Source organism: Pleurodeles waltl, chromosome 4_1 (assembly GCF_031143425.1).
Source record: "Pleurodeles waltl isolate 20211129_DDA chromosome 4_1, aPleWal1.hap1.20221129, whole genome shotgun sequence".
In the NCBI taxonomy this organism is placed as follows: Eukaryota; Metazoa; Chordata; class Amphibia; order Caudata; family Salamandridae; genus Pleurodeles; species Pleurodeles waltl.
The window spans coordinates 290,604,059-290,627,821 of record NC_090442.1 but is presented as its reverse complement, the minus strand read 5'-3'; the positions used below and the strand labels follow the sequence as shown (position 1 = coordinate 290,627,821).

The window sequence follows — 23,763 nt, the reverse complement described above, 5'->3', positions numbered from 1 at the left end:
TTCTCCATCTTCCTCCCCATATCCCTATTTTTTAAGGGGCATGGGAGGGGAGAGACTGCTCCAACCACCACCTGCCCCCATTTTTAAAATTAGTTTATTTCCATGTACCACCTTTTGTTACGCTTTTCTGTGCTCCCGCTTTAGTACTCTTGTTCCTCTTGTTTTTTACATTTTCCCCACCTTGCCTCTCTATAACTTTTTATCTCCTTATCTCTGTTTTCACTCTTTAATAGTAAAACACTGGGCTTGATATGCTAGGTCTTTTTGCAGTCGCAGATTTTGTGGCAGCAAATTTTTTTTTTTCAAATCTACTAAGCCCATTTTGCAATTCTGTAACCTGTTACTTGAATCACAAAATGGGTTTAGAAAGGCATAACAAATCGCTGTTTGGAAAGGGAGTGCTAAGGGCATCTCTTCCAACCTGCGAATCGTTAAGTTATGTATCAATATTTTGCAACAGTAACCTGATTGCAAAACATTGAAAGGTTATTGACTCCTGAGATAGGGTAGTAACACATTTGAAAAAGGAAAACATTTACCTTGAGACTCCTTTCCCCTTGAGGAATGTAAAATAAAAACAATCTTGGGGAGTAGGCAGTGACCTCTAACAACTCTGAAACAAATTAAAAAAAAGTAAACTTTTCTTTTTAAATGAAACCTTGTTTCCTTTAAGGAAAATGGGCTGCTGTAAAACAAAGTTTACTTTATCAATATGTGATCAGATACATTGGGGTCTGCTGCCCCAGATAGGTCACCATTCCTGTGATGGCCACCAACTGTAGTGAGTCACGATTTGTGACCTATATCATGAATATTGATGAGGTAGGTCAGATTCTGACTCACTATGATTTGAAATTGTATGGACCAACCTATTAGAACATAAGGCAGTTTGCAAACTCATTTTCCATTTACAAAAAGCCATGCAATTTGTAACTACTCTTTTCAAATTGAAATGTCCTACTTCAGGCCCAATGTTTTCTAACTGGGATTTACTAAGAGTGCTTACATTCTATGAATTTACATACACAATAATCATGTAGTAGCCTTCACACTCAGTGTTAACTGGAATTTGCAGCAGTCCCTAAAGAAACAAGGTCAGAAATGAGCCTTCTCAAGAGATTCATCCAGATAACTTTATCCAAAAGTGGGAGGAAGCTCATCATACTGGGGGCAGTCATTGTAAATGGCAACCTCTCTGCAGACACACTACCAGGGGTCTCTGGAATCTCTGGGCATTTATGGACTGTCACTACTGACCCCAAAGACCATGGTGAAATTAGCTCATAGTAGTGATAACAAGAGCCGTAAGTTACAATCAACCTCATATCCTCCGTGGGTGGAGAGATGTTCAGCCTGAAGAGATCGCAACACATGAGCACTGCTCACAAGAACTGAGAAAAAATAATAGACTACATTCGGTGGACCTGAAGTCCACAGCAACAGAAAGAATGAGTGAACCAGACCATACAAAGACAATGTGGATTTCAATATTGTCGATTTCTGATTACTAGCATATCAGGGGAACAGAACTGGCCTAGAGGACCACATATTGCTTGTGTAGCCCGGAAAAGGTAACTTTCGGTAATAAACATCACCTGAACCAATAATACAATAAGCTGGTCTCAGATGTAAAGAACAAAGTTGAGAAACTCAGAAACTCAGGAAGGAACAAAGATAAATCAAATCAAATCAAATCATTAACATTTATAAAGTGCGCTACTCACCCGTGCGGGTCTCAAGGTGCTAGGGGAAAAAGGGGGGTTATCGCTGCTCGATAGTCAAGTGCATTAAAAGCCCACTGGCTGAGTTAATAGAAGTGGATCACCTTGGCAGTTGTGTTATAGTGACCACTGTTTAAATGTGTAGGGTTTGATGTTTTGTTAGTTTTGTTACTGTACTTTGTGCAATGTGTGGCTCATTGTGGTTTATATATGAGTTTTGTAAATAATAGTGCAGCAATTTATGTTATGTGTATTAGACTTTGGATTACACTACCATAGCTTCCTTTTTTACTATTTAATTTTTTGAAATAAATTTGAGAAAGAAATTAAATCTAGGATTAACAGAATTAATGACTGTTTATTTAATTTAGGATTTAATTTGTCCCTACCTGTCATTCTCTTTTTTGTGACGTTGTATTAACCCTAGATAGGGTAGGGTGATAGGGTTCCCCCTGTGGATTTGCAGATCGCTGCTCGAACAGCCAGGTCTTTAGGAGTCTCCGGAAAGCGGAGTGGTCCTGGGTGGTCCTGAGGCTGGTGGGGAGGGAGTTCCAGGTCTTGGCCGCCAGGAAGGAGAAAGATCTTCCACCCGCCGTGGAGCGGCAGATGCGAGGGACAGCAGCGAGTGCGAGGCCAGAGGAGCGGAGGAGGCGGGTGGGGACGTAGAAGCTGAGGCGTCTGTTGAGGTATTCCGGTCCCTTGTCGTGGAGGGCTTTGTGTGCGTGGGTGAGAAGTCGGAAGGTGATCCTTTTGCTGACTGGGAGCCAATGCAGGTGTCTCAGGTGTGCGGAGATGTGGCTGCTGCGGGGTACGTCGAGGATGAGGCGGGCCGAGGCGTTTTGAATGCGTTGCAGGCGATTTTGGAGTTTGGCTGTGGTCCCCGCGTAGAGGGTGTTGCCGTAGTCCAGGCGGCTCGTGACGAGGGCGTGGGTCACGGTTTTTCTTGTGTCGGCGGGGATCCAGCGGAAGATCTTGCGGAGCATGCGGAGGGTGAGGAAGCAGGCGGAGGACACGGCGTTGACTTGCTTGGTCATGGTGAGAAGAGGGTCCAAGATGAAGCCGAGGTTGCGGGCGTGGTCTGTGGGGGTCGGTGCGGTGCCGAGGGCCGTGGGCCACCAGGAGTCGTCCCAGGCGGACGGGGTGTTGCCGAGGATGAGGACTTCCGTTTTTTCAGAGTTCAGCTTTAGGCGGCTGAGCCTCATCCAATCTGCGACGTCCTTCATACCCTCTTGTAGGTTGGTCTTGGCGCTGGCGGGGTCCTTGGTGAGGGAGAGTATAAGTTGGGTGTCGTCGGCGTAGGAGGTGATGATGATGTTGTGCTTGCGTACGATGTTGGCGAGGGGGCTCATGTAGACATTGAAGAGTGTCGGGCTGAGCGATGAGCCTTGAGGTACGCCGCAGATGATCTCGGTGGGTTCTGAGCGAAACGGAGGGAGGTAAACTCTTTGGGAACGGTTTGCGAGGAAGGAGGCGATCCAGTCCAGGGCCTGGCCTTGGATCCCGGTGGAGCGCAGGCGGGTGATTAGGGTGCGGTGACAGACGGTGTCAAAGGCAGCCGAGAGGTCGAGAAGAATGAGGGCGACTGTTTCACAGTTTTCCATCAGGGTTCTGATGTCGTCTGTGACTGAGATGAGGGTGGTTTCAGTGCTGTGGTTGGTTCGGAATCCGGTTTGTGAGGGGTCGAGCAGGTTGATGTCTTCCAGGAAGGTGGTCAGCTGTTTGTTGACGGTCTTCTCTATTACTTTGGCTGGGAAAGGCAGAAGAGAGATGGGGCGGAAGTTTTTCAGATAAATAAAAGAGCTAGAGAGAGCTACCTACTATAGGGCCACCATATTTCCTTCACAGCTCCCCTGTACCAACAAAGCCCCCTCTTAAACAACTTTCACCCTAAAAACCTGAATGAAACAGCAAACCTGCTTTCACTTGGTTCTCAGATACTTAACGGAGCGTTTGGAATCTAGCTGGGGTAGCAGTGGTTCTAATAAAGAACTAGGATGAAACAAAATGCCTATGTTCCTGGCAGGAGGGAAGATTAAAGACTGACAAAGAAAAGATAATCGGGCTCTGGGTACTGTTTTGTAGGTGATGGAAAGCAAATGATGTCAGTCTTAGACAGCATAACGCAAGGGGAGTGGTGGGGGGGAGGAAAGGAGACGAGGTAAAAATTTAAATAAAATAAAAATAACTTACCTTGCCTTCGTCCCTGCTGCCTCCTGCTGCCTTGCACTCCTCTTCTTCTGGTGTACCAGGATTCACTGCTGAGACACCAGCGCAGGTTCCCCAGCAATACTGGCGCTGCTTTCATGCAAAACCTTGCATGAAAAATCCTGGTGCTGCTTTCATGCAAAACCTTGCATGAAAACAGCGCCAGAACTGCAGCTCAGACACAGCCCTGGGGTCTGTGTCGTTTCTTCAGACCAGCTGTGTACACAGCCAGGCTGGAGAAACCTAAGTGTGCATGTGTGTTTGGCCGACCTCAGACGGCCGGCCAAACACACATGCGCACTTAGATGCACTCTCCCCTCCTCCCCTCTCCAGCCTCCCGTGGCCCAGCCCCACCCCTCCCTACACTGCTGGCTGTGCCAGAAGAAGAAAAATAAAACTATCTATTGTTTTATTTCTCTGCTTCTGGCACAGCCAAGGAGGCAACGCTCCTTTGCCATAGCAAAGGAGCCACCCCTGGCCTTGGAGGAATTGTGTGTAAGTGAGCACAATTAAATTCAATGACAGAAGGCAGCGAGACAGAGACTTCACTTTGGAGAGTCGCAGTGCAATAAATCCTGTGATGATCATTGATAACAAATATATTTGCCTCTGCTAATAACACAATCATTAAAGCTTTATCCCATGAATGATACTCTGCAAGTTCATTTAATGTTGCAGGAATGAGTCATCTTATAAATCCATGTAGACATGCCATCTAGAAACCATCCTAAGTTGCTATATAGAGTGAAAACAGATTGACTGCGCACCTGTTTCGATCCCCAAAGAATAGTGGTTGGCTTACATTCAAATTTACAACCATGGTGTCAGGATATAATGTGTAGACTATTGCAACCCCTAGGTTGCAAGGGTCACCCACCATTCAGGGACAAGAAGAGGCATTTGATCCAAGGTCTTTCTGGATCTGTTTGTTCTTATGGATGAACGTTCATCACTTACATCACAGGTTGCAGAAATCCCAGTGGTAGCTCTCCATTAGTTAATGAAAAGCCAATGCGAGATTTTGTGCAGAATTGTTGCTCTGCCTTGTACCTAGGGAAGAGAGAGTGATGGCCAATACCCAAGGCTACTAAACCTTGAGTAGGAAAATTAGGAGACAGTAGTGTTTAAATGGTGCTTCCCCATCGAAAGATCAGAAGGGTCTCTACTTGTCATTTTAATCTATCTCTGCAGTATGTATGATGTGATACAAGGCTTCTCCCTCTCTCCAAAATCTTTCATTATCCATGCTCTTCCTACAGGTTGTTGGATCAGGGAGAGAGGAACCTAACTCACCATCATTGCTGATATTGCCAGATTGTACCTGGGACATGAGCTGTTTCAGTCTGGAAAGTTGAACAAAGATTACAATGAAACTAAAGATTCCCATTTTAGGTAGGGTCCTAATCCAAGTGGCTTCCTGAATATCTAAATGGGAAGCCTGTTTTATCAGAGTTTCAGTCCGAGCAGACAAAATCCTACAACACATCAAGTCGACACCTAGCGATTATTAATTAGGCCTCATAAACTTGTGGTCATAAACTTGTGGATTAAGTTTTACTATCTCATGATCGTAAGAAGCCTTACATTTGGTTGACGAATTTCCCATTGTTGTTTTGGAATGATAGTGCCATGGAGGGCCTGCTGGCCTCTACTAGCCTTGTGGCTTTCATTGCTCCAGTGCCTTAAAAGTCTTTGCATCAGAAGGAGGGATCCCAATAGTCCGATTTAGACTTGATCCTGCTGGCTTGCTCTGGGAGTATCTGTTCACTGAGTACTTTTGTTCTCTCCTGAGTGGCTCATACGTGGGAGGCCAATCATTGGTGCAAGAGGGTTTTAGATGTTTGACGTTCTCAGTCAATCAGAGCCTCTGAAATCTAAAAAACAAAAAACTCCAAAATACAATTCTGCTTCAATATTCCCACAAATGTTTCTGGCTCTTCAATTGCTAGTGGTGCAAGCTGTGTTTTTATAATTTGTTTATGCTGTTAAATAAAGTCTTCGCAGAGTCTACATAAACTAAATGTTCATCGGTTGTGAAGTTCACAATAAAATGTGTTAAAATAATCCGCAGATAGGTGAAGTCCACAGGTTACATGAAGAGAATCTGTTTTAACTAACTGTTCTCTGTACATTATTTCTCCTATCTTGAACGTATCAAGTAAGGTTGTTACTACGAAAATAGTGCCCTATGGCAGAGCAGCACAATACAGGAACCTTCAATAAAATAAGTAAATATAATACAGTCTTGTCAAGAGCAGAATAGTATTTGTAAAATATCATGAATGAGAAATTAGAAAAACGAACATGCTAATTCATGTTTGGATTTTTTTAGGCATGGCTCTTATTTCATAATAATTACAAAAGACTGTTACATGGGTTGCATTGGACATCAGTTGCACGGGTACTGCTTGATTTATAGGGATCATATGAAAGAATACACATTATAGCTAGGAAAAATATACACAGGAGTGAAAAGTAAAGCACTGGGAGAGTCGAAAACTGTTCATAGTATTGATACAAATAGACGAGGAAGTTTAAGAATGAAAATGAAGTGGAAAAATGCAGTTCTGGTTTTGTAAAATGTACTCAAAGGTCTTCTGTCTGAATTTGCGATATGCGAGTCTACAGCATAAATAAGGTCTTTCTTTGGAGTGGTAACAGCTGCATCGCCAAGATAAATCGCGATGAGGGCAGATGTGCCTGGCGTCCTGAGCTGCTTGGCAAGAAAATTCTGGAACCACTAAGCTGCCATCTACCAGGAGGCCGCCCTCTCTGGCAAAGCCTGTGTGCCAATTTGTCTGGGTTTCCGCCTAGTTTGCTTTATTTAGTGCTGTAAATCGATCTGTGACATGTTCATCAGCTACCATGCCTGTATGTTTTGGGTCTTTTAGGTTTATTCTTTAAGAGATGAGGCATATGGGCTTTTCCCAAGCATATCAACTAAAAAACACATCATGGAGCCAAACTATCGAGGCCTAAATATCAAACATATCATGAAGGTAAGTATATATGGGTAAGAATAGATTTACTATACGAAACGTTTTATATACGTACTTCACAACATATATATTTTCAAGGTAACCTGAAATCCATATTTACGTTCATGCACTTCCCTTTCTGATATTTGATTCTCGATATTTTGGGCCTTAAGATTTTTGCCCTCAATATTCCTTTCTCATATAATTTGCATGATCTATGTGGATTGAAATGCGTCAAACAACAGACAAATGTGTTGCATACTACAATGCAACTATTTGAAAGATTTAGATATATCTAATAGTGGTACTTGATTCAACTTTCAGTTTTCTAGAGCCACAGTAAAATCAAACAGTATAGCAAGCTTTTGGATAGTCAAGTGACTATTACCGTTAAACAGCATCATTTAATTAAGGGGAATTTAGATAAAAAACATATTATAACCAAGAGATAGTAAAATCAAACAGTATATTCTAACTTGAAATATTCAGATTAAGCAGCATTATATAATTATGGGATTCTATACTGGAGAAGGGGTGCACGTGATTTTCAGGACTTAAGCAAAATGCTATTTCATCATAACTTTTTTCAGTTAGTTAAACAGATCAAGACTTGTAGCATTTTTATTTTGAGGATGGACTACTAGGGTGGTATACTCTTCTCACATTACCCTCTTCTTGGACTATGGATTTGAATTTGCTAATCTGGTGAACTACACATGATTTTCTTTTCCTTTTTTTAGAAACAAATGTAGAGAATAAGCACAAATTGATGATGTTTAAAAGGTTACAAAAGACGAGCATCTGCCACTGCCCAATTTATGTGGGGTTCATAATCTGTCCAGGGACAGTTGAAAGCAATCGATCACTTTGAAGAAGTTTTTTATCTGTAGTTGACATATAATACAAAACAAATGTACAGGAACCTAATGCACACGCACAGAGAGGCTAAAAAAGAAACATCAATTAAATGTTATTGTGTCTGGAACCACAAAACATGAATGCCTTATTTAAAACACTTTAAATTGACTGGTAAAATTCAAATGCAGAATTGTTTCGGATTCTTTTCTCCCACTGATTTTAAATGAATTTTGAATGTACAGGTTTAAGTCACATTTTGTTTTTTGAATAGTGTGCTCACCTTGCCATCACTAAGGTCGAATGCAGTAAACTAAATGGAAATATTTCCCCTTCTTGAGAAGCCTATTTCCATACATCCCTAATAAACATTTAGGAGTTCTCTTCCAATTCCCACCTCTGAAAAACATTTACTCTTTCCTTTACCAGAAGTACATTTGTGGAAGATTTTCAGGGTAGAAAACAACCTCCGAATTATTGGTGAAGGCCCACAAAAGTATAATTATGTGGTTGTTCATTAATCTGTACACATGGCCCACCCAAAAACCCACTTCTACTATTACATTTGTAAGTGATGGAATTCCAACTTAGTGGTGACGTTTTCCCTTTTTGAAAATCCCGTTTGCACATGAAAGTTCAGTGATCCTAAATCTGTGATTTAAGATTGAAAGTATTTAGGCGCAAATTAGTCTGTCTGCCCACATAATAACTTAGGTCTAACAATGCTTTAAGAACTAGACACGATGTCCCGGTGTACAAAGGTACAAAAAACAAACACGGAATTTATTTTATGACTGGAAAAAGAAAAAGGTTGTTTGCCCATGAGATGGGAGCGCAACATGCACACTTTTCATGGTGTGGGTTATTCTCCCTTGGAATAATAGGACTTACCTTCCCAAAACTTGCAGCGTTGACTGGTTGTGTGTCATGCTTCTCGCAGAAATCTAAGTAGTGCATATACAGAGCACTCCTGGGAATGCACACACCTTCTGCAATCTCGTAGTTCTCTTCCAACCTTTACAAAAACAAATACATAAACGGCAAGCAATATTTATTTTTATAGCACAAGCTGCTCCCACAGTTTGACATGACATTCGACAAGTTATGGCTTCCGTCTTTCACATTTCATTCAGGAGGCATGGCAGTCAACATATTTTTTTTTAAAAAGAGGTGTGCTCTAGTGCGCCAAGAAACCAGTGGAGAACGTGTGTTATTCAAAACTGTGAGACATAACATATATCCTATGTTTCCAAAGGGATTTGTATTCTCAGCATTCATCCGTGTTATGTCTCAGCAGAGGCCTGTGATGAAGCTGCCAGCACCACATACACCATCCATGTAACCCATGGATAGGGTAATTTTCTATGTGGGCCCTTCCTGACCAATTAAAAAAAGGCAATGGCGGTGCTTGAGACTTAGCTGTATCTAGATGGATGTAGTAAAAATTTTCTGGGGCAAGTGCACCACAGGGAGTATTTAGAGTTTCCACACAGTGGAGTAGAAGTAATGGAAAGAAAATGGTTCAGACTTACTGACCACGTGATATTAGAGCACCCAGCAACCACCATCTAGCACTAGAGAAGGGTCCCCAAAAAACTCAGGTAATCTTGTATTATTGTGACCAATAACATGCAAGGGATTCATTAGCAATGCCTGTTCCAAAGATGGCTAAGGGATCAACGTTCATTTTATTGGCAAACCTGAGAACATCCTCCTTTGTCCTTCTGATGGATAATGTTGTTTTAAACGATAACCAGAACTTATATTGTGCTTTTATGTAATGTCCTTCGTGAAAATGGAGGATTTTGATGTATATCTTTTTTCTTATGTATATATTTATGTTAATGTTCAGAAGGACATCACAGGCTGTGACTCTCTGAAGTTGTCAATACATTATGACTGTCAATTCAGTTCTGGGGTCTTCACCGGGTCTAAAATGCACTACTATCAAAATGTGTGTGAAAAGGCAGTTGTTCTAAAATTTGGCTTTACAGGGCATCACCGAAGGTGTGTTTATGAAGATCAGATTAACAGGAGGCAGCTTGCTCCATACTGAATAAGGCTATATATTTGGGAAGATCTGGCCATGATAAACTAGATATAAATTTTGAGCATTTAGAAATGCATTTGCACTTACGAGAAAGGACGCGTAGAAAACCATGTTTCTTTCCAGAATGGAAGAGACTAAGTTGCATTCTGTTGAGTTGTAAACCTTTCTGGAGCAACCTTTTTTCTTACAGGTGGGCTGCACATGGCTTCAGAAAATAATACAGCAAATCAATTTCTATTACTAGGAATGCTGGATAACTTTCCATTGCAAAAATAATAAATATTTAGGGCCCGATTGTGAGTCTGGCGGTTCGAAGACCACCAGACTCGTGGTGGAGGTCGGACCGTCGCTGCTGTCTGACTGACAAATTACACGATTGGTGGTCGGTGCCACCAAAATACAGCCGTCTCCACCAGGATCACTGATCTCGATGGGATGACGGTGGTCGTGGTTGTAATCAGCCACGGCGGCTCTGAAGTCAGCACTACCGTGCTGATTACAACCATGTTCTCTGCCAGCCTTTTCATGGCGGTTCAACCGCCATGAAAAGGCTGGCAGAGAACAAGTGCATAGCATAGTCATGGGTAGTGCAGGGACCCCCTCCCCACCACCGTCAGAATACACACTAACTGCTGTGCAGACAGTGCGCATTCCAAGGGTGCTAGGGGGGTCCCCTGTGCAATGGCATCTGACTCGACCCCATGTTGAGCCGAGTCCAATGCCGCTGCACATTATCCACTGGGCTGACTGGCGGAAACCTTATGGGGCTGGTGGGGAGACCGCCAGTTCCACTGAGGTCTCCTCACCACGGGTCTGGCGGTCGGGTCTCTTCCATACTTTCTCGTTCACAGCTAATGATTTTCACTGGAACACTCAAAGGATGTTTAGTGTCAGGTGTATTGTTAGCAGGTATCATGTGTCTTTGCTGTTATACATTCTCACTTCTCACATAATTTCAGTAGCCTAGGGACACTTGTTTGCAACTGATACTACACACATAAGTAAATAAACAAGAGGGAATGCAGGGATGAGGAAACAAAATCTGAGGACTGGAGAAAGCACATTACAGAGCAAGAAAAGAAGGCAAGGAAGCATGCAGCCATGAATACACGGATATACAAGACAGATACAGCAAACTGTAAAATGGAGGACATATGGAAGTAACTAGTGAGAAAGAATTAAGGAGAGAGGTGAGATGAGACTGGGGGGTGAAATAAATGGTGAAATGCAATCAGATTAAGAGGAGGGTTAGAGCACAGGAAAACATCAGTGAACAACAAGCATTTGCAATGCAACAGGTCTTGCATTTGCTCGAATTAGCGCTATTAGCGCTGTAAACTCCTAAGCAGACTTTTCTTGCCACATAAATTGAAAGAAAAAAAACTAGCGCGATTGTGCTATGTAAAACCCAGCGCGAATGGCTGTGTGGAAAATAAAAAGATAAAGTAGTGAAGAAACCAGGCTGAAAACATGGAGCCTCGTATGTTTTCAGTAGTTGGCCGGTGCGCTCGAGGGGGGATTAACACCGGAAAAGGCATGACGTATGCATGCCTTTCACTAATGAAATCAAATTGATTTTAAAAGGCAAGCCCATGAACCACTGAAAGTGACATGGGCGTGGTTAAGATCCCAAACATAGATTACAACAGGGACAGAGCGCTTGCGCGCTTGACCCTAAAAAAGGAACAACATATGAGAAGAATAACGAGTTTGTTAATCAAAGAAGGATAAGATACAACAGGAGTTATTTAGAGAGTGGCAGGAATCCTGACGTAAAACCCTGTGGTTTTGCTTCACCAAATACATAGTTCCCTCTCCTCATTATAGAGGTGAGAAAAGTGCTGACTGACTGCCAGCGGCGCTTTTGCCAGCTTTGCTGGCAGTCAGTCGTTGGCAGAAACCCTTCGTTCCCTTTGAAGCATCGGGAGACCGCCCCTATTTAGGACGAGTCTCCCAATGTAGATTTTTCCTTCCAGGGTCTGCCAAGCATGTCATGGGAGATACGAGCAGGGAAAATCAATCCTCATCCCCAGTGCACAAGGATGGAACTCCCTGCATGTCAGTCCATTCATTTTTGTTTCCCAGGAAAGAAAAAGCATCTTGGGGGTGTGTTTAAGAGGGAAACAATTGTTTTGTGGGCTGCCACAACATGATGGCTGGCCCAGCTTTAATTTCAGGAAAAAATACTCCTGCATTTTGTCGTAAGCACTGTCATCGGAAACTAACCCCTATATGGTCATTTACTCTCAATACGGCAGGTGATCTGCCATGGGCTGGGTCTAGTAGGCCTGCCTGACGGTGTCTAAATGACTACCAACGTGATTTTACGCACACTGCGTTTAAAGTGACAAATGTGAGAGAAAAATGTTCTGGGTGAGCAAAATATACATAGGAGTCAGGAACAGGGTCAACAAAATAAGCAGAATGTGATAACAAGAGAGAACTTGAAAAAATGAATAAATGTGAGTAGACAGATACTGGACAGGGTATTAAAATCCGAGAACAATATAACCAAGCGGGTCATAGGTGAAGGAAAAGTGATGTAAATCTAGGCAACATTTCTCTGATATAAAACACGTGTGATGGAAGTTTTTAGCAAAGGAAGCAAAGGAAAAAAGACCTTATGGAGGTGTAAATAAGAAAAACGAATGCTGACATTCTGTATCATGAATGCCACTTCTAGTTGCCAAAAAACCTGCAATACGACTGCCTGTCACCAAAAGCTCCTGATTAGGACCAGAAGAGTTTGTTTGGGAGGGAGGAGCCAGTCAATATTCAAAAGTGGTTTTCCTTAAAAATTTGGGTAACCGACAAATCTCAGTATGAACTTGTATTGCGATTCATACATTTTATTTTTAGTCCCCTGAAAGGAGAGGCTAGGACCATACGACAGTATGCATGTTTAATTTTACAATGCCCTACATGAGAATCAAGGTCACCTTGACGGCTTAAAGACCTTACATGAGGGGCCATCAACTAAAAGGAGCAACATCTTAGTGCAGCAACGTGACTTAACTATGTCTCTGCCCTGCCAATAGAATTGTATGGGGCTTGCCTCTTTTTTCATTCTCTTTAATGGCAACACATTGTTTTTTCTCAACATTGGCAACACTCTTCGTAAAATCAAGTTTGGGGAACAATGATGTCCAAACAAGAATCCCCAACATATAACGAGCCTTTCTTCAAAGGTCTGCAACCCAATCTTCGGCAGAGATTATTCCAGGAACCCTGTGAAAAGGATTTGGTTGTCTTCCTTATCTAGCCCAGCCCTTGCTCACTTTGGATGAATGTGATCTACCAGATTAGGTAGCATATTGCAATCTGCCCATAAAAAAAATAAAAACATTAGTTTAGATCATCTGGAAAGTAACTGGTAAGTGCGTCAATTTAGGGGGTCGAAGAATCCTGGGAATTTGGAAGAACTTCGCCATTACCCCTACATCTTCCAAATGTCAGCCTCCGAAACAGAAGTGTGAACTGCTGATTTGAGGAAGATGGAAGTCACTTGTTATTAGGAAACCACGTGCATGTTACTTTCTTCACTTACAAGTCTTCACGGTTCATCTTTCATGGCTATGAACACGAACTAATCTTACACAACCTCCTCAGTTCCATTAAAAACATATTGGGGCTAATCAATATTTTCTTTATACCTATAACTATCAGATGCTTTTAGTAGCTATTTCTTCCTCCTTCAAGTCACCACAGGCTGTTGCATCACTGCTGACATCATTGCTCTTGGCAGATCCTTAGACACTAAGCACCTGCCATGTACCCATTCTCTGAAAGCAGTTTTCATATTCCAGTGTAACAGTCTAATAATATTTTTGTTCCCCAAAACAGCAAAAATTAAAAACAGAGCGGGAAAACAGTATGTAACACTAATTTACAAAAAATAGGGACCATTAACATTTCTAAAATTCTTTCTATTCCTCATACAGAATAATTGAAGCTGCCGGTATGTGTCAGGCAGCGATGGCGGATGAGCGCTTTCATTAGTTACCTGTCAAAGTTGAAATGTCAGAAGAAAAATCTCTTTCTGTATTCCTACTTATTAATGTACTTCGCGAACTCCTCACACACACACAGAACCCCGCTGCTTCATGACCACAAAATGTTCCACCGCCATATCGAGATGAATGCGCGGAATGCCTTTCAGCGATTCTGCGTGGGTTCTGCAGGGACATCATCAAGAAATCCCTCTTCCTCCCAAACATATAGACCTTTACAAAATCCCCTCTTTACAAGGCCGGGATAGTTCATTTGTGAGCTTCAGATGCTAATTGGAATGTCCGCATCCCAGAACAAGGCGCAGCGCAAACACAAAGCGCCTGTTAATTATTTCTGCACATATACTGTATGACGCCGCGGCTCCTCGGCCTGCGACTCTCTTTCAAAGGGAGTCATTAGCGCGACTCGGCGGACAAAGCACTATTGTACCTGAGCTGTTCTAATGATCACAAACATCGTTACTCGCTTTTTTCTTCTTCCCGCTTTTTTTATTTAACCTCTTAATCATATTTCACTTCAGCTGCAGTCTGCGTGTCATTGTAAAGAACTGAGCCTGGGGCTCTACATAAGCATTCTGCTTGCAAATTGGGAAAACAGGGGCTTTTTAAAGCGCGCACTGGTGGCATCAACCAGGCCCAGAGATTCCAATAACCGTGAAGTGAGAAGGGGTGTGCTTTTGTCTACGGTACTTTATTTGGTTCATCCAAATTGGGGTAGGGCAATAATCAACAAAAGCTAACATATTGTAAATACATGACTCAGTAAATACCAGATTGATATGTAAGCCTAAAGCCTAAATGGGTAGCTGCACAGAGGAGTTTACTAACTCAACCTTAATGTGAGGAGTGAGAGACTCCTAAAATCTTCTTGTTTTCAATGTAAGTCAATAATGAAAACCAGTTAATGAAAACCAGTTTCCCCGATTTTTTTCCTAAAATCTCCATCATACCTGGGCATGTATGGCCTGAGATCATCAAAGTAGTTCAACTTCACCCAGACTGACATTCAGCTGTCCCTAAAAGTCACCAGTTAACAGACACAGTGAAAGAAGGAGGACGTCCTTTCTAAATAGGAGAAAGGGCTATGAGGGAAGGGTAGGGGAAAACCGGGCCTAGTGTATGCACACCCAGCTTAAACATGATATCCATAGAGCTCTGGCATGAAGCGTACTGATGTTGTTTATATTCCAAATGGTAACAAGGGACACTAAGTGTAGGTATTTCTATTCTCATAGCACCCATGCACTGCTCAAAAGCAGGGGCGGAGCGTGGGGGGTGCAGGGGGGGCCGGCTGCACCGGGCGCAACATCTGGGGGGGGGCGCGCTCGCACTCGCGAGTGCTAAAATCCACGGGTTAGGGGGCGCAAATTACTTGCCTTGCCCCGGGTGCTGACAACCCACGCTACGCCACTGGCGGAGAGTTCCCCCCCTGGCTGAGCCAGCGGCAGAAAAATAAAACCATAGTCGTTTTATTTTTCTGCTGCCGGCTCTGCCAGCATTGCAGGGAGGAGTGGGGCTGGACCATGGGAGGTGGGAGGGGGTTGAGGAGAGAGTGCACCTAAGTGTGGCCAAACACACATACGCATTTAGGTTTCTCCAGCCCGGCTGTGTTTAACAGTTGGGCTGGAGAAACTGCACAGACCCCAGAATTGTGTCTAAGCAGCAGACCGAGCCAGTCAGACCAATCCTGGTGCTGCGTTCATGCTAGGTTTAGCATGAAAGCAACACCAGGGTTGCTGGGGCGCTCCCAATACATACTTAGCATCCCAGCACTGCTTTCATCTACACATTTAAAGCATGGACGTCATTTACAGCTCGCCAGGGGGTCGTAGCTGTGACCCCTGCCTTGCCCCTTCCGACCCCTAACACTCCTTTTGCGACCCCGGGCCTCAGAGGTGGCAAAATCAGTACCAGGAACCCAGGGGCAGCTCGTCCCTTCAGATATCAGATAGAGCTCTATTTTCCTAGTTTTCTGTTCAGTGTTTTATTACACTCATTCACTTTGAGTGTAATAAAGAATGGAGTAAAATTAGTTGGAATATGACACTCACTGGCATCTGAGGTAAGTAAAAATCCTTTAGAATGTATGTTGTGTGCATGCGGGTGAGAGTCTGTTTATGTGAGAGTGTGTGTGTGTGTATAAAAGTGTATGTGTGTGAGTAAAATTAAATGTCAAATGGCGTATGATGTCACTTCCGCTACCCCTGACATTTTGGCAAATCGACGTTCATGGTTTAAAGTATCCCGAGGTTAGGTATTCCCACTGTTAAAATAATGTCCTTAGCCTCTGAAATGACTTTACGTTTAGATTTTACGATGCCCACGCTTGGAAGCAAGACCTTAAGTCATTTAGTTGGGACAATGCCATTGGTGTCATTGGAGAACAGCCACCAGCCATGTCAAATCCGGAGTTCTGATGGGCTGTAACTTTATCATTTCTTTAATGGATACATCTGGAGGTCAACACAAAAGGTGGATACCTCCATATCTTCACAGCATGTCTAAAGACAAGACGGCAAGCAGTCTAATTTGTGCTGCCTTGTTTTTGTATAACCCTGGGATCCCTTTTTGGTGTTGAGGACCTATAAATCCTTAACTTGGAACTTAATGTTGATTTTTTCACTACTGCATTCTGGTAGTAGAAGAGGGAGTTCCAGAAAATAGCCGCCAATATTTTTTTTAAAAAAATCTTTATATTTATTCTGGCTGTTTAAAAGTAGAACCCACTATAAATTCTTAAATGCGGATCTGTGGTGGGAATGTGGCATGCAGGTTTGCATTTACTGTCAGGAATACAGACTATTCTAAGACGTTACAACCCAAAGTATGTGTACCTTTCTTTGAGATGTTTGAGGTAATCATTTTGGTTACATCATTAGATTAACTTAAAACAAATGAATCAAAATTAGATGGGAGCTTAAGCATCTATTAAAAGGGTAGAGAATTAGAATCAGGTGGGTAGAATAAGTGCAAATGTTTTTGATCACAAAACATCTAACTAATTCTTAAAGGAAGAACCAGAGGCAGAATCAGTCTCAGATTGTGAACTGCCACAGTGAGAGCCATTGTAAACATCAAATGTCAAGTGAGATCTGTCATTTTCTTAGTTGGAGAAATGGTGGCCTGCGAGTCTGTACAGGCAACCAATGTATGGTTAATTGAGACGGGCTGAGCCATTGCTCTCAGTAGTACTGTCACACACAGTGTTTTTAGATATACCTGTAGACACCACTAAGAAGGCGATACACCAGTTGTTCACAAGGTTTCTTTAGTGAATCTGGATCCCATATTCTGCCCAGTAGCTTTTATCTAAGAACTACCTCCTGTCTAAGCTCATCAGGAGATTGAGTCTAGACTGGTGGCACTGTCCTACCAGGTTGAGGAGAGGTAGCCGCTAACGAAGCATAATAAGTGTGGGAGGTTTTCTCTTCCATAAGGAAAAGCTTCCCTCATGTTCGTTAGGACAGTGGTCCTTTCGCACTTCAACCTGGAACTTTAATTGCTGACCCAATCTGGGCAATACTCTGTAGTATTGATGTGATAGGGGAGCCAATGTATGTATGCACTTATACCATCTAAATTTATTAAGTCATCATTTTTTATCTAGCCACTTACATTTTAGTTAAGAGATGGGATCATCAATCCATTCAGCAATAAAATCAAGGCTTCAATAAAAGCCTGGCTCCAAATGCCCTTGGCGTGGAAAGAAATTACAAATGACAACCCAGTGAACTCATCCTAGACATCATGCTCCTTGCCTTGACATCGACAAAGGTATCAGTGCCTCATGCTTGATCCCATTCATGCTGTGACTGGCTGCACCTTCATGCTGCTCGCTGCTCCTTCTCTACTTCCTGTCTATGCTCTCCTCCTCTGACACACCCACTTCCCATTATGGTGTCCCTACTCCCACCATAACTGATTTGCATCTTTGTGTCTGTCCCTGTCATGCCTTTCCTCTGTCTCCCCACCCATCCCATATATCCGTGTGCATCCCTACTTGCTCACCAACTCAGTGTTCTTCCCTGTAAGCGATCAGTTTGTTTCTTCCCCAATGACCCATCACTTTCTCCTGCCCACCATGATAATTATAATTGAACAATGATGTTTTAATACGAAAATGCACATAGTAAATAGAGTGTGAAAACAGAAATATAGTTGTCCAATTGACAGCAGCCAAATGACCAACCACTCCTCATACTGCCTGACACCCTTGATGTCAGATGTGGTTGGTCTGTAGGTCTCCTCTCATGATATATTCCACTTTCTGTGATTTGGCTTGTTCATGAAAGGCATGACTGCCACTTGATAACATTGATCTCAGTTGTCAGCCTGCCTACCTCTCCCCATGTTTTATATGTCCCTACTACTGTTTGAACCCTTGCTTGAATCTCAGTCTTAATGCAGGTGATGGTCAGTGGCATAACAAAGGCCCCTGAGCTCCAGATGCCCCCCTCAGCACCGTACACTTTGCACAGACGACAAGGCCCTGACTGGGTCCAGGGTGGAGGGGACCCCCTATGGGTACATTGCAGGGGGCCCGCCTTAAGTTTTGTTATGCCACTGGTGATGGTATTGTCACTGAACATGATTATACTCCCCTCCAATCCCTTAGCAATCACTGTTTTAAAAATATCGAACAACTGATTTCAAACCCATCCTCTTTTTAACGTACATAAATGCAAATCTTTATTCCATCGCCTTATCAGTTAGCTTCTTTCTAAGCCTGCTGGTGTGTTTTACAGCAAACATACACATTTGTTTTAACTACAGAAGCCGGTTGGGCCTCGCATCCATGCTGATCCTTTCTGCATGCCAAGGGTTTAATCATACACTTCTCATGCTTTTTTATGACGCCTGTGATAAAATCTGTAAAAAGAGTACAGCCTCTGAGCACTTCATATGATCACTACTCTCCTCTGTCCTTCTGTTTGCCCAGTCTCTTAACCTCCGAGCAGTCACTCTAGAGCAGCATACAGCACCTTCCAAATTATTACAAGTAAATAATACCGTTTGGGTGCTTAGAATGAGTGATTAGTCAGTGGATGTAGAATGAGTTTAGTTAGTTGGAAACTATGGCTGTATGGCAATCTTCTGTGCAGCAGGTCTTTCTTGCAGCATCAGAGGTTTAGCTTGTTTTAGCTCGTTGCATAGGTCCAACCTACTACCGATCAGGAAAAAGTCGCCTCATTTAGAGATATAAATGTAATACAGAGCAACACTATTCACTCTAGCAGGATTCGCACGTTCTCAAGCCTACAGTCTGCTAGCTAATTAGTCCTGAGGCATTCATATGTTTCTTGCTGGCAATGCTAGCATTCTTTGAGGCACTGGAATACATGCCTGGTAATGCAGCGATTAAAAGCCAAGTCATGCGAGTAATCCAGTCCATGCAACTCTTTGATGATGGAACCATCTGTGGGTCTATACAGAGCAATTTCCAACTCCTCCACCTCTTGCCCCAATGCAGCCATTGCCTTCTGCTGAGTTTACTGCAGAAACAGAATCTTTATGGTTGCAACAAGAAAATACTAAGGGAGAGCAAACTTGCCCGGCCCTCTGCATTCTCTTTAAGCGGTCCACTAATGCTGTCCCATCATTCCACCGCCCTGTAGTCTACAGCGTTAACAAGTCAGAGGCACAGATACAACTAGAAGTGCTGAATCAATGTTTTAGTGGTAATAACAACAAAGGGGGTCCACAAGTTAACACGTTAGGTGAATCACTGCCTCCCTGGAGGAGGTAGGTCTGCATTGCATACACACATACAAAGAAGAGATCACATACGCTATGAACATAAAATTGCACTTCTTACTGACCACAATCCCAAAATATCGCCTATTGATCATTCCATTTCATGTCAGTGTTTAAACACTTCCTATCGATTGGTAACTATTTTAGAGGAAGAATATATAATAAGACTAGGCAATTGCTTGTGAAAAACACACAATACAGTGATCCATAAAAAATAAATTCCATGTTGAATACAGTAAAAGTAGATTATTTTTTAAAATTGTTAGTCTCATTTGGATTCTGTCTCTGCTGTTGCTCTTGGGGTCCTTCAAGGGGGGCAGATCAGGCCAGATGTACAGATATAGGTCATGATAACAATGATGCAGCAAATTCCAGTTGGGATCTAAATTAGCTCTCAAAATGGAATTCTGAGTCGGGTACTGCTTTCCCATGCACTTACTGTACATGTTCTTCTTTGCTTAGTTACAAATTGCAGACCAAGTGTTATTTGACCCCGGATTTATGTAACCCAGCAAGGGTCTTGTAGGCACATAGTGCACAATTCGATTTTGCGGACTCGGGAAGGTGTTTAATTGAAGCGGGTGACTCACCATGTCAGGGACTGGCACACATCTTTATTAAAACGCTTGGATATGATATTATGTCCTACACGGAAGTACCAATGATTTCACAACAGCCTTTGCCAATTTTTAGTGACATTAGATGAACACAGTTTTGTATAGATACATATATAATATACACAGAGCATTTCTTGTAAAAGCAAAAGAGGACCCTTGTTAAGCATAAATCTTTCAATAAACGGTACTTTCCTAAAACATCGCCCAGGGTTAAAAAAATTTGAAAAAACACTTTTTTAACAACTCGGGGTGGGGGGGTCGTTATTGACTTCTGTAAGCATGTTTACCAATTTATGGAAGAGTGTGAAGAAATACAAATACTAATTTTTATTTTGGGGTCCATGTGATGCAGATTGCTTTGTGTCTACAATGTCGCTCTTATTTGGTGAGATTTTGAAAACATGAAGTTACCATGTTCAGACTATCTGAATTCTCAAAACACCGCTGTTGAGTTGACTGCATGATTCGGCACTAAATGGAGTGATTATTTTAATATGACAATGTCTGTTAAAGAGGCGAGATTGTAGATTAAAAGTCAAAGGAAACCTAAAAACAGAAATCCTTTGCTTTGGGCATCTAGCCACCATCCAGTGCCACTTCTCATTTCCTAAAGCAGAGCCTGAGCCTCGGTCAGGATACTGTTAGAGATTGTGTTATGAATGATCTTGATGTGATGTGAAAAGGACTGATTTATAACACTAGTGAGTGAAATAGAGTAACTTGTAATTATTTGTGAAATATCCTATAAAATTCCCAAGTACACCGCTGGTTGACTACATAGGTGGATAGACAGGCAGGCATGAAAGTAAATAGGAATTGATATATTTTATGTTGCAGATTATAGGCATGATGTATGTGGTATCTGTATAGCATAGACCAAGCCAAACCTATGCATGCACATTTTACAGATGATTCACTAAGTCATAGATATTTAAGTTCTGGAGGCAGAAACTTTTAAAGCATCCAAGTTATGCTGGTGTAAGTTGTGCACAGGGCGTAGTTAATCATTATGAGAAGCAGCACATGGGGTCGGGCTTAAGGGTCCGTAGGAAGGAAAAGGAGTATGGATTGTGAGGGCTACTTAAAACACAGTTTTTGTACAATAAACATGCTTTAGGGCCTTCAAAAGAGAAGAGTGTCTGTGTGTGTTTGTATAAGTATTTAAAAATTCCAGGTGAAATCCAACAGACACCTTTCCATAACTGACTGAAAGCTCCTGCACCCAACTATTTTTTAAAAAATACTAAGGGGGTGTAACCAGTGCTTAATTTGAGCCGTCATAAAAGGGAGAAAATAGAAAGCTGCAAGAGTGAGCTGAAGGGGCAGGGAGTGGCTGTAAATTGATTAAACAGGCCTGAGATGGCTTTAGGATCTCAGAGTATAGGATCATGTGAAATCTAGAATGCAGATTATCTGCAGAAGAGTAAAGTGAATATTCTGCATCTGTCAGCTATATTGCTCACCATGTGTAGGTCAGGTGCCTGCTTCGAAGCCAGTACATGAAAACCTTCATCTTCTTTACCACATTGGAACTAGGCAGTGGCAGGTATGATCTGTCTACCTTGGTTTTCAAGACAATGTTGAGGTCCCAAAGCCTATAGGACTGGGCCATGTAAGAGTTCAATCATGTGCATCTGCAACACACTCAAGAACTCCAATTGTGAGGAATTAGATTAATGTACAGGTACTATTCCTAATGTGTTGCCATCGAATGAGTCCTCAATGATTATATATCTACGTCCCGGGCACATTTAGGCTAGTATTCAGTTGCTCCTGTCTCTTGAAAAATAAGTCTCTTGTAAACATTCAGGTCATTCTGACTTCAGCAGTCTTTTGCTTAGACCACCTAAGTCGCGGGTGCCAGAGAACCGACTGCCATATTCCATATTCCGAGTACTGAAGTTTGGGTGGAAATCCTCCAGTAGTCATGCTCACGGTCGGAGGCGCAGAGGCGGTTCCACCCCAGCCCCGCCCCACCAAAAGGACTCCGCCAGCCGTATTACGACCTGTAATACGGCCTGGCAGTGTCCTGATGGCGGGGCCGGCGGTGGGAGAGCCAGGTCCCATCCCCTCAGGGAGGAGCACCTCGTCGGACGCAATTCTGAATTCAGCAAGGGGAGGGGGTGGGGTGTGTGGATGGGTGTGGATGGGTGTGTGTGAGTGTGTGTATGCGTGTCATAAATGGGGCGGGAGGGGAGTGTTTGTGTATGCGTGTGTGTGTCTGTGTGTAAATTTGGTGATGGTGATGGTGATGCTTGTGTGCCTGAGTGTAAGGGTGTTGTGAGTGAGTGCATTTCAGGGTATGCATGTCTGTGGGTTCGTGTGTGTATGCGGACAGGCAGGGTTAATTACGGGGACCGGGGGGCTGGGGGAGTCACCACTGGGAGTGGGGGGGTGGGAGAGTCGTCTACCGGCAACAGGAATTTGCAATTTAGCCTTTTTGCCAGAGATTTTGTGGTGGTGCTACTACTACGGAATCATTTGCAGAAAGGGGACTCGGAATACAGGCGGCGGTATTAGGTGGCCTGCCAGGTCAGAGATGCTCACCCTGGCGGTAGGAACAGGGAATGGTGGTTTGGCACAGGCCAAACTGCCACACTCGTTATATTGCGGCCTGCACAGCCACCCTGGCGACGGTCAAAAGACCGCCGCCAGGTTGGCGGTCCAGATACCACCATAGTCAGAATGACCCCTCAATGTCATCACTTTGACCATGAAGGTAACAATGTATCTTATACCTCTTTTGGGGTTTTCCATCTCCCTTATCTTCCAGGTTATTAGATTGTACCTGGTCAGTCTAGTCATAGTTCACAGAATTAGAAAATTGATATGTACACACATTGTCTTTCTGCTCCATGCACCCTTGTAGCTGTGCGCATTCCTAATGATAGGCTCTCTGGCTTGGTGTGCCTGTCACTTAGTGAGCCAGATGCATGTGCCATTAGCAACCTATAAAAATCCAAATAGCAGACTGTCCTATTACTATTAACTAATTGTAAACTTTGCCCCAGGGCCTGGTGCAAACATATCAATGGCACCCAAAAAATCTTGCCAACTAGCTTTTGCAGACTTCACTTGGGACTAAATGGAATGGCAACAATATTATTTGCCATCTCCATCTCATAGTTGTACTTTGTCACACTCATGTGGGGGTGTCTCTTGCTATTGCTAATTCTGGCATGAGCTTGTAAGAGTCAGTTGGGGGTCACAGCAGGTTTGACAAAGTGCCATGAAATGATCTGTGCAACTGTTTCCAAGCATTCAGCAAAAGGAGAGACCCTGGCTGCTGGGGAAGCTGTTCTCCAGCAGCCTTACCTGAAAAATATAAAAATGAAACCCTCTGGTATGAGCACCAGATGTTTCTTTAAAGCCCTTCCCTGCGTTGGTCAGTGATTGACAGCTGAACTAAGGAGGGAGTGTGGGCGTCTGCAATTTAAGAGATTAACAGCCATTGGGAAGTCACGTAAAGCCTTCGAGCTGAAGATTGACACAGTGTCCATAGAGTGCAGTTTCTACATGGCACATTGATAGAAAGGAGGGCTTTAAAGGAACCTCTTGTACTCGCGGCTTCCC

At 43.0% G+C, this 23,763-nt stretch overlaps 1 protein-coding gene across 3 annotated transcripts in view; it reads right to left on the bottom strand.

The window, feature by feature from the left end:
- The window catches only part of RFX4 (regulatory factor X4), a 236,973-nt gene that overhangs the window by 128,421 nt on the left and 84,789 nt on the right, over window positions 1-23,763 (bottom strand). For all 3 annotated transcript variants that reach the window (XM_069228352.1, XM_069228351.1, XM_069228353.1), the window contains exon 4: window positions 8,651-8,774. In XM_069228352.1, coding sequence (XP_069084453.1) covers window positions 8,651-8,774 — 124 coding nt within the window. The remainder of the gene's footprint in view (window positions 1-8,650; window positions 8,775-23,763) is intronic.